Source organism: Sceloporus occidentalis, unplaced genomic scaffold, assembly GCF_023333645.1.
Source record: "Sceloporus occidentalis isolate IW3139 unplaced genomic scaffold, rSceOcc1.0.p SCAF_1, whole genome shotgun sequence".
Taxonomy (NCBI): domain Eukaryota; kingdom Metazoa; phylum Chordata; class Lepidosauria; order Squamata; family Phrynosomatidae; genus Sceloporus; species Sceloporus occidentalis.
The window spans coordinates 240,519,941-240,535,271 of record NW_028316981.1 but is presented as its reverse complement, the minus strand read 5'-3'; the positions used below and the strand labels follow the sequence as shown (position 1 = coordinate 240,535,271).

The window sequence follows — 15,331 nt, the reverse complement described above, 5'->3', positions numbered from 1 at the left end:
TATTAACATCAACAAAAAGATTGCTCTTGCTCTTTGAATTTTTTTTCAAAAAAACTATTCTTATTTGGATTACTATCTGCAGATGAATGCCAGAAGATTCTAATGTGGTGCTTATGTTGTCTGTACAGTGGTGAACCACAGAACCCAGTGGAATTGAAGGCCAACAGCTGGATACAAGTAAGCAAATGAATCCTCTCCCTAACTGCTTTAAATTAACTTGATTATTTAAAGGTGCAGCATCTACAGCAGAGACAGTGTGTCATTTTTAGAAACCACTCTTGAGACATGTTCGATTCACATTGCATTGAAATAGGTTCTAGTTTAATTAAAACACAATCTGTGCTGCCTCTCATTTTGAATGAAAAAAAAAGATGTAGCATATAAACTGAAGTAATTTTGATAGTTTTTAATACATGGAGTTTAAACTCTGGTAACTTCAAGTGAAGTACAAAGCCTGCAAATCAGCAACCCAGAGAATGCTGTAAAAACAGACTTTCAATTAGGGAAAATAATGTAATATGGAGAAATGCCATTGTTTGTTTTGAAAACAATTTATATATGCTCTATAATTTTGTCTCTTTGTTTTTGTTTAATCTTTCTAGCCTTGGGAGAAACTAATTGTATCCAAGTTTTATTCAGAGACAATGGATGAAAATATTTCTCTGTAGTTCAAAACCTTTTTTTAGTTAACTGTAAGTTAAATGATTCCACAAGTGGTTGAGTGATGGACTTAGAAGTTTATAATGTAGACCTTTACAGCTGTTGCTGTTTGAAAACAATCCATCTTATATATTTACTCCTTAATTAAATAATTGATGAAGCTCATGTATAGAATTGTACTCAATCTGTTTTATCGAGATTATAAAATACAGGCTTCATCACTATTTTCTCACAGCACAGTCTCTGTATATCCAGGGATATTGGGGGGAAATTTTAGCAACATTCTGTTCATTCCATAGAAAACCATCTCATGGTTTGGGCTAACAGATCATGACTTAACCAGGATATTCCTGAGTTTAGTGCACCTGTACATAGCCCCTTTGCTCCCATTTCATTCCTTCCTTTGTGCAAGTGGGAAAAGAATCCAAGAAGCTTCAGTTAAATAGTTTCTTGAAATAACTGAACCAGGAAATACAATTAATAAATTCAGGTAACAATGTTGAATTTGTGGAGAAGATTTCATTTCCATTTTACATTAACTGCAGTTTGCTGAGCCACTGAAATTGAGAAATTATATTTAATCTTAAGTACCGTATATACTCGATGATAAGTCGATCTCATGTATAAATCGAGGGCAGGTTTTGAGGCGAAAATTGTGGAATTTGATATGACCCATGGATAAGTCCAGAGTAAAACTTAGATGCATGTAAGAAAGGATTTAAAGGTTGAAGCAAAGAAAAACAATTCTAAAGAACGTACGACATTCCAGCAGGATAACTGTTTGTGGTCAAAAGACTGGATGGGTAAGACAGTAGGTTGGTGGCGGCAAGTGCTTTCAAGACAGTTCACACTTTGTCTTTTCACAAGGGGACGGTTCCTTTTTTAACAATAACAGTTAAAGTACAAAATGTACATTGACCCATGGATAAGCCGTTTTGGATTTTTGGGGTCAATTTTTTGACTAGAATTTCTAGACTAATACATGAATATATACAGTATGTTTAGTGGGAAGGAGCTAATTTCAGACCATATTTTATGAAGTTGGCCTATATCCATTAATTATAGTTGAGATAAACCACAGCTGAGTGTTCAGATGACATTTTAAACTATGTGGCATGTGTATGTGCCTTCAAATCGCTTTCGACATATAGTGACCCGAAGAATTTCATAGGGTTTTCTTAGGCAAGGAATACTCATACGTGGTTTTCCAGTTCCTTCCTCTGAAATATAGCCTACAGCACCTGGTGTTCGTTGGTGGTCTCCCATCCAAGTACTAGCCAGTGCTGATTAGCTTCCATGATCATGCAGGATCTGGTGACTTTAGAGTATTTATGCCTGTTAAACTGTACTTAAAAGCAAAATAAAACAAAAATTGAAGTTCAAACAGCTGAGAATAGTAGAAGGGAATATATGAGCCTGAGGATTTCTCATAGCATTCTTATAATGTGATTGTTCAGTGCTAAGTCTCTTGAAGTTAATTCATATTGGAGAATTGTTCACTTTTTATGAGTGTCAGGAAATTATGCTTTTATAAATAACCAATTATTTCTAGTGATAATAAAAGTGTCTGTGGCAAAAAGCGGCCCAGGATGCAGTTGAAATCTATTCTGACTTGCCTCCTCTTCCCAGTTCTATGGCACAGTAGTGCTGCCACCAAGCCCTTCTGTGGATATTTATCCTTCTCAGGTTCCAAAGGGTGCAAGAGCTCAACACCCTCCCCCTCTCTCATGTGGTTATTGGGAACACAGAATAATACTTACTTGGTTCCTGACTGTTCTGGTCATGGAGACTTGTGACCAGAGCTTCATGCTCCCTTAAGAAATCAAACAGGTCTTTAAAAAGTGAACTCTTCAATTTAAAAATGAAATAGGAAAATGATCTAGTAAAAGGTAACTGTTGCTAGAACAAGAAACTTCAAATGGTTTAAAAGACACATTTTCTATTATTATTATTATTAATGTTTGTTTATATAGTGCAGTACGTTTTGCACAGCTCTTTACAACATAAAAAAAAGTTGGCAATGGCATACAATCTAAACTCACAAAATGCAAAATTTAGTAAATAAGCAATTTATCCATTAAAATAACTATAAAACTATAGACAAACAATATACGCTTATCTGAATTCTCAAAAATATCAACCTGCAGCTTGAAATGGTTTTGTAAACAAAAAAGTCTTTAGTTCGGACTTGAAATTAAACAAACAAAACAAACAGCTTCATTTATATAACGCTTCATACTGGACTAACAGTGCCTAAGCGGTTTCAACTGTAAGCTAATTGCCCCCAACAATATGGGTACTCGTTTTAGCGACCTTTTAGCAACCTCGGAAAGATGCAAGCCTGTGTCAAGCTTGAGCCTTTTTTCTGTTATTGAACTCACAACCTGATGGTTTTGAGTGAGTGGCTGCAGTACAAAACTACTGCGCCACTGGGGAAGTAATGGTCCACAAGTGACTTAGGCCTGCATCCTTCCGAGATCGCTAAAATGAGTACCCAGATTGCGATTCTAGGAATATGGAGTGGCAAGAGAGAAAGGGTGAATCTGAACCAGGGAAGAAGAAATTCTTGACAGGGTCAGGAGCCTTGAACCCCTGGATCACAGAACTCAAACAGGATGGTAGGAGGAAATAAGGGCTGACAATTTCCTCCCCCCTCCCTGTCGCAAAAAGGAAAAACAAACAAACATAGACAGGTTTAACAAATTGATACACACACATCAGTGGATAACACTGATATTCAATTTCACCTGCTGCCAACAATATTATCCAATGGTCTCAAACTTTTTTCTAGACTAATATGTAAAGACCACCTGCCTAGACAGTCTCTGGCTTTTTATGGTCTTTCTCAGGCTTTCTTCCCTTTAGTCAGACTAGAGTAGTTAGTCCCTGTTTACATTATAAGTCTCTCTCTCCTTGTAATCCCCCCACCCAGCCTCTTCTGGATAACAGAACCCAAGTGGGAATCAGGGCCAATTAGGACTCTCCACTTTGATCCAAAACACATCGCAGAAATAATCCAGTTTGAGACCACTTTAACTGCCCAGGCTCAGTGCTAGGGAATCTTGGGAATTGTAGCTTATTGCAGCACTAGAGCTCTCTGATGGAGAAAGCTAAATGTCTCACAAAACTACAGTTCCCAGGCAGGCTATGCAGACTGGCAAGAAATGCTGGCATCAGGGTGGAGTGGGGGCGTGGCAACCACCTCCACCCTGATGCTGGCGTCACACCACCCGCCTGCCTGTTCAGGCGCCACGACATTTCTGTGGTGCAGTGTTTAGACACGCTGTGCTGAAGAAACAGGGAAAAGCCACTGCTATGGCGGCAAGACTGTTTTTTTGCCAGCTCCAAAGGAGCAGCTTTGTTTTGCTTCTTTTTGAGCCGACAGATTGTTGAATTGAGGAGGCTGAGTTAACCCTTTCTATAAACTAGACCAGAGTGAGTCAGTGTGGTGTAGTGGTTTGAGTGCTGGACTATGACACTGGAGACCAGGGTTTGAATCCTGGCTCAGTCATGTAAACCCACTGGGTGACCTTGGGCAAGTCACACACTGTCAGTCTCAGAGATGGCAATGTCAATCCCCCTCTGAAGAAACTTGTCAAGGCAACCTTGTAATAGGTTTGCCTTAGGGTTTCCATAAATCAGAAACAACTTGAAAGCACACAATGACAAGTAATGTAGACCCAGGGGCCTTTCAGAGTCATTATAATATCAGATACTGAATTATTTCAAAGTTTAAAATGTTTGCTGTGTTCCCACATTATATATAGAATTCAACAGGTATATTTTTAATCGTAAAGTAAACCCACAGAGGTTCTCTGTAAGCCTCTCAAATTACTTCTGCATTTGTACTATTTATATTAAGGCAATATGGGATCATAATAACTGTAGGTACTATTGGTTAGGAACTTCAGGATCAGGCATTAAGGATACCTTTGCATGTTTTTCTGAATGAGTATTTTTAATCTAGTATTAATGGCTGAAATCTCATTTTTGTAAATGTATTCATTGCCAACCTGGGTCAATTTAGGGTTGACAAACAGAAAACTAGAGAGGACACCTGTACCTTTAAAGATGTGGAGAAGAGGGAAATTCAGCTGCTGGTGTTTGTCATGCTACCAGAGAACAAGCTCCACCTGTTGAAATTCACTCTTCTATACAACCTTTAAAAGCACAGAAGTACAATCATAGTTCTCTCAGATATTGTTTAATTAAATCCATAGCATTTTTTCTACATCAGCCCTTGGAGGCTTGTGGTCTCAAATGCCACAGAAAAGGACTGTTAAGTTCTTAGACATGGAAAGTTAAGACTCCTCATGAAGGATCTCAAACATGATTAGCTTTGTGCTAGGACACTTATTAGTACTGTACTTGTATTCTCATTGTTGTATCTTGCCTGAAGTCTGATCACCAGAAGGGTTGAGCTGTGATTTTCACATTCCATGGGCAGGTTACAGACCACCTGTTTGGGGTGGCCTGCAACCCGCCCCTTTCCCCGCTGTATCGGGGCCTCAGCTGCCAGAACAGCAGCCTCTGAGGCCCTGATCCACCACTTTGCAGGCTGCGGGGAAGTGGCAAAAGGCCCCTTCCCTGTGGCCTGGAAAGGGGTGTCCTTGGGGCTTCAAGCCCCAAGGACACCCGGCGACGACAGGGAGGAGGAGAAAGGGGCCGCTTGGCCCCTTTCTCTTCTCTGTCGCTAGCGCAGCCATCTGAAGGCTCCGCTAGCGACGCAAACTGCAAAAGGAGCTTCGTTTTGGAGCTCCTTTTCGTGCCGTGGAAAGGGCGCTCTAGGTGCCCTCACGCGGCGCGACAACGTCACGTCTGTGCCACCTTGTTTGGAGGCGGCGCGGTCGTGACGTCATAATGGCAGCCCCTGTGTGGAACGGGCGCCGCCATATTGTACGTGCTGAGCACGTACTAGGGTTGGGGGCGTCCGGAAGCAGCGCCCCTTTCTAACCCTAGTACGTGTTGAGCACATACTTTTAGGAGCGTTTGTAACGCGCCTTTGTCTTTATCCTCTGAGCAGCATTCCCATTATTCTATCACAGCTGCCAGAAATACAGGTACTTGTCTTTTCCCATAACTTTGAGTGGATAGTATGTGCATCACTCTCCAGTAGTCTCTGTGAATTCCATGATGCTTATTAATTGCATCATGAACATTGCTTTTCTTAGTTTTGCACTGTATTTATGCAGCCCTGTTAAGTTTGCCCTCAGAAGCAGTCTGGCTCTTGGTACATTTGCCATCACAATACCACCTGATACCTCATATTTGGAAATATGGATCACGAGGACAAAGAAGAGTCTTTGATGTCATAAATCAAGGAGGTTCACAGCATGTTCAGGGTAGAATTGGTGTTCATTGGAAACATTGTTAGGCATTCCTCAATGAAGAGAGCAGTAATATTTGACAAACTACCCAAAAGACATCTTGTCTACCATCATTTATCTTCCTCTGCGATGTGTAGGTTGCAGATAGAAGTGATTGTGTTGTAGAACTCATTCTACCTTGCCTTTTTATGCAAGTTATCCATTCTGTTTAGAAACTGGATGTTCACACGAAGATATCTGTGTGAGGGGAAAAGCACCTCTTCTGGTGCACGATTCCTACCCCACGCCCCCCAATTATGTTATTACTTGCTTTCCTCTGTAGCTACCACACCCCATACCTTGCCAAAAGAGCATTCAACCCGTGAGTGAATTTCCAGAGGTGGCATATGCTCTTTGCTTAAATGAAATGCTTACATTTCTCTGGATACAGTATTGTTAAACTCCAAATCCTTAAAGTTTGAGAATTCTGTTTAACCTTAAAGATAGACAAGGGCATCTGGATGACAGGGAAGGGTGCTTGTGTTTAAGTGTGTTGTGCCAACCCTCTTCATCCTGATGTGCTTTTGTTCCAGTCAGATATCGTTGATCAGAGGATATTGCTATTTGCTTGTTGGCTTATGGATAAATGTGTAGCATGGGGATGGCATGGGAAATGGTTATTTTAAGCCATGTTATATTGAGAAAAAGGTGGTATGAAGTAATAGGTAAAATTAGATTTGCGGAATTAGTTCTAATCTGTCTTAGTGAATATGTTTATTCTATTGTTAATATAGGGATTTTTCTCCAATTGCATTTATTTGTTTGAAAGATTTATAGACAATAATGTTTGCAGAGTGGTTTCTAAAAGCATGTTAAAAACCTTATATTTCTGCTGCAATTCTGTAGGCATTTACCAGAGAGTGAGAGACACCGGACAGAATGGATAATGCTTCTGAATAGATAAGCATAGAGGAGTGAGTTGGGTCTGTTCCACAGACAGATGGATTTTGGAGTCCCTGTTAGCATCATGGCCAAATGTTAACAGGTGTCCAGTCTAAAGAAAGATTTAATTTATATTAGTGACCTTGTTTTGTACTGTTTACATTGGTCTGGCAGTTTGAGGCCAGGAAAAGACATGAAGGCCGAGGACTGACTGGGTAAATGAATTTTCCTCTGTTACTAATTTGTCTGTACAATTCTTATAGCTATGAGGGTTTGGGGGAGATGGGTTATGCCTGCACAATTTTCTACAGTTGTTGGTGAGGGAACACTAGACTGCATCAGTGAAAGGACTGAGAGCCTTCTTTGCTGTCAGCTGTGTATAGTAACTGTTAATGTTCAACATCGAAAGAATGCTTGGGGAGGCCTGTAACTGCACTCAGTTCTGACACAGGACAATAGTTATAGTGTTACTCTCTTAGTTGTAAAAGAGAGAATGAGAGAGAGTTTAAGAGAAAAGGTACATTAAACTATGCTGTAGGTTATTATGTAAACAAATGGCAATTATTTTGATAGTAGTTAATGGTCATTCTAGCAGCAGAGGAAGATGTTATGACAGTATAGCCCATTCTTACTGACTTTTGGATGGATTCCCAAGGGTTATATAGTTTGGGACCAGAAGCCATTTGGGGGTCTTCTTTTGCCAATGCTTTCTTCCTCAGTGGTTAGTCCACATTACCTTTAAACATGTATGCAACCTTATGAAGAATTAGGGTCTGGATTTGCAACCCTTACCCCTGTTTCTTTTCTTTTCCCTTTTTTAAACCTATTAAATTGTAACCATACAAGCAGGAGCTGTGCTGTTGAGTGGCCCCAGCTCCAAAAATTAAAGTTTTGTACAATGCCTAACAAACTTTAGGTGTTTTATATAAAACAATCTGCTGACAATGCTTTGTATTAGTCAGACTTTGTTTTTGTTTTGATTTTGTGAAGAATAAGTGTCTAATTTTAAAATAGTGTAGAAGAAACTACACCAAGAATGTTCAGTGATTTTCAAGTTGGATGATACAGGGGAGCATGTTACAACACATGAAAGTAATTAAAAGAAGACTGCAAATATAATAATTACAATATGAAGCAGACTGTTCTGGCAGATACTGGAATGCCGAGCTCACTTTAATCATAGTGCTTCCCATCATGTGGGTGGTCACAGAGAATTGTCCGTCTTATTCCCTGAAACATTGATTGTAACAGTATTGAAGAAAACAGCGTTCCAAAGCCATCTTAATATTCTCTGCTTATGCAAGGTTTCTGATGCCCGTTCCCTCTGCTTTAGTTGAATTCTTTGGCTTTGATGGTAGAATGACAGAGGGAGTGGTTTTAAGAGAAAAAAGGTCCTTCTCTGAACTGAATCTTATTTACTTTTTCTGTCTCAAAGGAATGTAGTAACTTTTTCCCCAAACATGATGCAAGATTGCTAGAAAAATTCTGATGTGTTAATTTTTTTTTTGCAATAGAAATGAACACTGACTTTTCACTTTTGTCTGTTTTAAATTAATTCTCTATTTTCATGTTATCACTTTTGATTCTGCATTTTGTTCAATAGACCAGATTAACTCAGCATTTTAAAAAGGAAAGCAGCACTTGGTTAAAATATCGAGAGACATATTTTCAGCTCACATTATGAAGCTTGATCAATCTATTCTATATTATTCATTGGTCTATAAAAATCTCAGTGCTAGATGAAACAGAAAAGTTGAAGACTGGATTCAACTGTGTAAAAATAGAAGCCAAATATAATTAGAACTGAAATTTTGAGGGGAGCTATAGTGCTTTGTCATATTAGAAACCTAAGGTTTCAGAAGGTACAGCCATGGCCTTTAAAGTGGAATCAAAATGCTATATTATATAATTGTGTAGTGTGGAAGGGCTCTAGTCCATAGGGAGTCACCCCCATTTAAACCCATGAGGCTGCTTTTACTTACATATGGCCTCATGTACACCAAAAGGTTGCAAGAAGAATCCAGCCAACATAGCACACATATTTTCCCCCAGATTCCTCATTTGTGGAGTTCTTGTTCAGAGTACAGTTGGCTTTCCTTATACTCGGATTTTTTTATACACAGATTCAAGCATCCACAGCTTGAAAATATTCAAAAAAAGTATAAATTTCAAGTATCAAACCTTGATTTTTCCATTTTATATAAGGGACACCATTTTGCTATGCTATTGTGTTTAATGGGACTTGAGCATTTTGTTATTCTTTTTTTTTTTTTAACTTACAACACCATACAATCACATCACATTACATTGTCAAAACAACATAAATTTACAAGTGACAAATAAACGAACATCACACTTACACATCACTTACAATCTATTTAAAATTACATATAACATCCAGTTAACTTCCTACTGCCTGGTCTCCTTCCTTATTTTGTTACTTTTGTTTTGATGTATCTTTACGTTGTTTTCCAAATACTTTTCTTCACATAAATTCTTAGTCTCCTTCTTTCACTTTTACTTTACAAATGGTTAATTAAGATGTATGAAACAGCAGAAATGGATAGATTAACATGTTGGTTGAAGGATAAAAACGAAGAAACTATTAAAAATGACTGGCAGCTACTTTATGCTTTATTAAAGAAAAAATGGTCGAATGTTATGATATTATGAAGAAATAAGATGTCATTTTGAAAAGATATAATGGCTATGGTTAAAGTAAGATGCTTTAGTAAAGTAAAAAAAAAGTATTATTGTTTGATTTAAATTAATAAGATCAAAAGCCAAGAATAAAAATGTTTTACTCAAAAGAATTGTAACATAGGGATGGAGAAAGAATATGAGAAAAGAATAAAGCTAAAAGTGAAAAAAAGAGCATTTTGTTATTCACGGGGGTCCTGGAACCAAACCCCAGCGGATAACAAGGGTCAACTGTAATTGTTCCTGTACCACTACCCCATCCTAACTTTGAGATGGCAGCAGAGAGAGAGAAATGGTGTCAGGGCAGAAAGAAAGAGGGAAAAGGGTCTTGGTTGCACCTCGCATCGGCTACAACTAGTGCTGTTGTTATGCATCATCCCCATAGAAAATAAGATTCTTCTTCCCTAATTTAATGGATTTATAAGCTTTACAAGGGCATAAATCTTAAATAACCTGCTTTAAATCTTAAATCTTAATGTACAATAGCACTTCTAATGCTTTCTGCGCTCATTATTCTACATTATGAATATTCCCAGTGTGTTGTATGAAGATAAATGTTAAAATTTAAAAATGATATTCTTATCAGTTATGCAGAAATTCAAGATTTTGCTTGTATAAATTATAAGCAGATGATCCTTTTTCTTTCCCTGTGCCCAGGGTTTTAGACATCTATTCTATGTGCTTGTGACTTTTTGAACTGAAAGTCATAGGAATAGCAGTAAAAGAAACCCTTCACACATGCACAGTGAAAAGGGTCTGGTTCATTTGGTTGAATATCTTGTCCCTAACTGAAAATTTGATTTAGGACTTGCAGCGTATTTCCAAACATGCTGCTTCTGCAGCTATTTACTGGCCCTCCTCCAAATGTCTCAAAATGTGATTATGCCACTGGCAACACATGTGTTCATCATCTTATAAGCAGGAAAAAATGTGGTTTCTTTCCTACAGAACTATTTTACCCAATTTTGTACAGGCTTTTTTTTATTGCAAGGGTGGTCGGAAGGTATTACATGGGCCACAAATGGCCTCCAAGGGTCTCTTTTGGCACCTGCTTGTCCACCTCTTGTTTTTTTTACCTCCAAATGGCCAATTAGAACCAATTTCAAAAGTTGTCACTTCGGTTTTGAAGAAAGGCCCCTCGATGCCTTATATAGGTTGGAGGAGGATGTACAGAATGACACTAGGGCCTGTTACAGACTGCCAAAATAAAGCTGCTTCGGGTCTCTTTGGAGGTATGCTATTTAAATGATGCATGGGTCCTAAGAGTCCGGAGTTTGCGCCAAAGCCACACTCCATTCCTAAGCACTGGAGTGCAGCTTTGGTGCAGCTTCTGGATTCTTAGGATGCATGCATCATTTAAACAGCATACCTCCAAAGAGACCCGAAGCAGCTTTATTTTGGCAGTCTGTAACAGGCCTAGATTAAGTATGGGAAAAGTATGGCCCATGTGCCACATATTGCTCCCAGGGCTGTTTTGCTGGCCCACAGGGATCAAAAATCTATGAGTTACTTACTCTCTGATGAGAAGGCCTCTTCTGGCTTAAAATGGCCCAGAGAGGGCCAAAAATGTGGTGAAATGCTCCCTAGCAGAACATCAAGGCCAAAAATAAATATATATTTTTTAAAAAATCAAACTTTTAATAATGGTACACAAGCAGTGCAATCATCTAAGGTTCACAGAGGGACTTGCACAGCCCCCTAAACTCGAATAATTGATCACTTCTTCCCTAAACAGCATAATGGCCATTTGGGGGACAAATAAATCAAGGCATGGGCGCCCTGGGGTGTCAGCGGTGTGAATGTGGATCCCATACCTATGGAAGGTGCATTTCCCCTACCAGTTTAAACAACAGGTATTTATTCCATCATTTCTTAGTGCTAGATCTTTAGTTTGTGTTGTGTAGAGGAATCACTGTGATCTCCTGCTTTTAGTTTGGGCTCCATTTTCTATTTCATTGTATGTCCATACTGAGGGGGAAATATAACAGAGGACTTTCGTTAATGGAATAGTGGAATCCAGTGGAATTGGGAGAGGAGGAAACTCACCTTCTCTCTGAAGCTTCCTCTGAATGTCTCCAAACCTGTTTCAGAGGACCCGCTCAGAAGACAGGGTTTGGCTAGCTTTGGGTGGGAGAAGGAAGTTTTATCCCACTGCCTTGGATTTAGGTCTCTGTCTTTAAACTTTGAGAATTATTGGACAACAAATGGTATCTCTGCTGGCTATCCCTGCTGGCTGACAGAAAAATTTTGTAACCATATTCAAAAAGGGCAGAAAAGAGGAGCTAGGCAACTATTGATCATTAGATTGACTTCAGGAACTTCATATTATCAAGCGGTAGGTTTCTATGTTTTGAAAAGAGTCACAGCTTTGTTAGATGAAGGGAATGCTGTGGATGTTGTGTAACTTGATTTGAGTAACAAAGCATCCTGTGGTAAAATATGGGCTAAGGGACTAATAGGAATGTGTAATTCACTATTAGTATTTTATTGATTGCTTTTTTAAAATTGTATTGTATTATTTTAATGATGTAATCCTGCTTCGATACTTGGGAGAGGCTGGAAATATAAATAAAATTTTTTATTATTATTATTAATGTTAGGTGAATTTGTAGCTGGTTTACAAATAGAACCCAAAGAGTACTGATCAATGGTTTCTCATAATCCTGGAGAGACATAACAAGTGGTGTGCCACAGGGTTCTCCTTCTGGTCCCAGCTTTGCTCCACATCTTTATAAATAACTTGGACGATAGAAAAGAGGAAAGGTTTATCAAATTTGCAGGTGACATCAAATTGTATGTGTGTCTCTGTGTATGTGGTTAATATATTAGTAGATAGAAGATGACCTTAATAGATTGGAGTATTGGACCACAACTAACAAAATCAATTGCAATAGAGATATACAAGGTACTACATTTGGAGAGCCAATGTAGTGTAGTGACATAAGTGCTGGACTAGGACTCCAGGAGACCAGGGTTCAAATCCCCACTTGGGCATGGAAACCCACTGGATGACCTTGTACAAGTTACATTCTCTTAGCCCAGTGATGGCGAACCTATGGCACGTGTGCCAGGGGTGGCACTCAGAGCCCTCTCTGTGGGCACTTGTGCCATCGCCCCAGCACAGAGTTTGTTACTAGAAAGCCAGAGGGACATAGCACTTCGCAATAAATAAGTGGGTTTTGGGTTGCAGTTTAGGCACTCGGCCTCAAAAAGGTTCACCATCACTGTCTTAGCCTATAAGAAAGGGAAAGGCAAACGCCCTCTAAACAGTTTTTGCCAAGAAATCCCTGTGATCAGTTCGTTTAAGGGTTGCCATAGGTCACAAATGACACAACACTTAGCAATAATTACATTTGAGCAGAAAACATCAGATATACAAATAGAAGATGGATGTCATCTGACATGACAGTAGTGCAAATGAAAAGGATACTGGCATCTTTTACATTACAGCACTATGATTCCTTTTTAACTGCCCTGGTTCAGTCCTGCAATTTGGAACCAACAGAGGGGTATTATGAATTCTCAGTCAGGAAACTCTAGTGCCTGACCAAACTACAAGCTCCATGATTCCATAAGATGTTGCCATGGCAGTTAAAGTGAAATGTTCCTCTATAACTGTGTAGTGTAAATGGTCTCATATCAAGCAAGGCAGTACTACCAAGTTTATTCTGCTTTGCTCAGATCTCGCATGAAATATTGTGTCCAATTGTGGGCACCACAGTTTAAGAAGAATATTGACAAGCTGAAATGTGTTCAAAAGAAGGCCACCAAAATTTAAAACATCTGGAAGAAAACCTGTGAGGAATGGTTCATGGAGTTGGCTGTGTTTAGTCTGGGGAAAAGAAGCTTGCTCCATCTTCCACGTGACAATGCTTCAGATATTTGAATATGGCTATCATATCAGCTCTTACTCTAGAGGGACTAGCATTATATATCAAACATAAATTCACTTGTACAGAATTCCATGTGAATGATCAGACTGGACCAGTTGAGAGCATCTGGATAAAAATAAATGGTGAAAGAAAAAAGCCCAACATTGTGGTAGGAGTTTACTAAGGCAAACCAAGACAAGGTGGTGGATTATGCTTTTCGGAAAAGATCTCAGAAATTGCCCAAGATGCAAGAACTGGTAGTTTTAGGGGACTTCAATTTCCTCTTTTCTGTTGGGAATCCAACTCTGCTGGGCATAGGCTATCCAACAAATTCTTGATGTGCCTTTCAGATAATTTCCTCTTTCAAAAGGTGGAAGAAGGAACAAGGAGACTTGATTCTAACCAACAAGGAGGAGCTGCTTATTGAAATAAAAACAGTTGGTATTCTAGGGGGAAGTGACCATGTAATGCTAGAATTTGTGACTCTGCACGAATATACAATCAAAGCATTCCCAACAGATGGCTATCTAGCCTCTGTTTAAAAAATTTCCAAAGAAGGAGAGCCTATTACACTCCGACTCAGCGTATCCCACTGTTGAACAGCTCTTTCTGTCAGGAAGTTCTTCCTAATATTTAGATGGAATATTTTTCCAGTAGTTTGAAGCCATTGTTTCATGCCCTAGTCTCTGGAGCAGCAGAAAACAAGTTTGCTCCTGATCCTGTCCTTTGGGATATTAGCTACCCCTCCTAATTTGGTGTCCTCTGCAGATTTGATAAGATGCTGTCTATTCCATCATCCTAGTCATTGATAAAGATAGCACTGGGCCCAGGACAGAACCTTGTGGCAACCTGCTAATCAGTTCTCTTCAGGATAAAAAGATAGTGAGTGCCCTATTGAGCTCAATCAGTCAACTAACTACAGATCCACTTAACAGTCACATTGTCTGCCCCACATTTTACTAGTCTTTTTGCAAAAATATCAATGGGGGGCCTTGTCAAAGGCGTTACTGAAATCAAGATACACTGCATCCATAGCATTCCCTTCATCTACCAAGCTTGCAACTTGATAAAAAAAAAGAAATAGATTAATCTGGCATGACTTGTTTTGGGGAAACCCATGCTGAATGTTAGTGATCACAGGATTCCTTTCTAAGTGCTTACGGACTGTCTCTTTAATGGTCTGTTCTAGAATCTTTTCTGGTATTGGCTGACTGGGCAGTAATTATTTTGGTCTTTTCCCTATTTTGATGTAGTTCATCTGACTTTTCAGATCTGAACTAATTTAAGGGAAATAGGTGATTCCTGACTAACTCCTTATCCGTCTTAATTTGCAATCTGCTGATGTATGGAAGCACAGTCTTCTTTTGGAGGGAAAACTGAAGTAAAAAAGGATTTGAGCAGTTCTATCTTTTTGTTGTGCTGCAATGAGGCATTCACTACTCCCCTTATCCAGTAGGCCAGGTCCCCTCTAGCAGCTTTCAGGAGCCAGGAAGAGCAAGGATCCAGTACACACGTGGTGGCTCTCACTTCTCTGGGTATCGTGTCCACATCCTCAGGCTCAGATTACATCTGGATCACATCCTTGAAGGTCCTTATGAAAGCTCTGCACACCCACCAATTTGTGCTCACATTTTCTTAAACTGGTTGTGAATGATGTCATATGTTGACTGTATTATTTTTATTTTGTTTTGTGCTCATATTCTTTCTATCTAGTACATTAACTTGAGTGAGTTCTACCCTTAAAGGTATGTTAAAAATAATTCTGAATATAATATAAAATAATTCTCCCCCATCCCTATTCTTTTTCTGTCTCACCAACTCCCCGTGTTGTATTTCCTGAAAGCAAAGAGA

The 15,331-nt window shown here is 39.1% G+C and overlaps 1 protein-coding gene across 3 annotated transcripts in view; it reads left to right on the top strand.

Moving 5' to 3' along the window:
- The window catches only part of FANCC (FA complementation group C), an 80,496-nt gene that overhangs the window by 28,563 nt on the left and 36,602 nt on the right, over nt 1-15,331 (top strand). For all 3 annotated transcript variants that reach the window (XM_089490895.1, XM_089490890.1, XM_089490902.1), the window contains one exon: nt 83-177. In XM_089490895.1, coding sequence (XP_089347021.1) covers nt 83-177 — 95 coding nt within the window. The remainder of the gene's footprint in view (nt 1-82; nt 178-15,331) is intronic.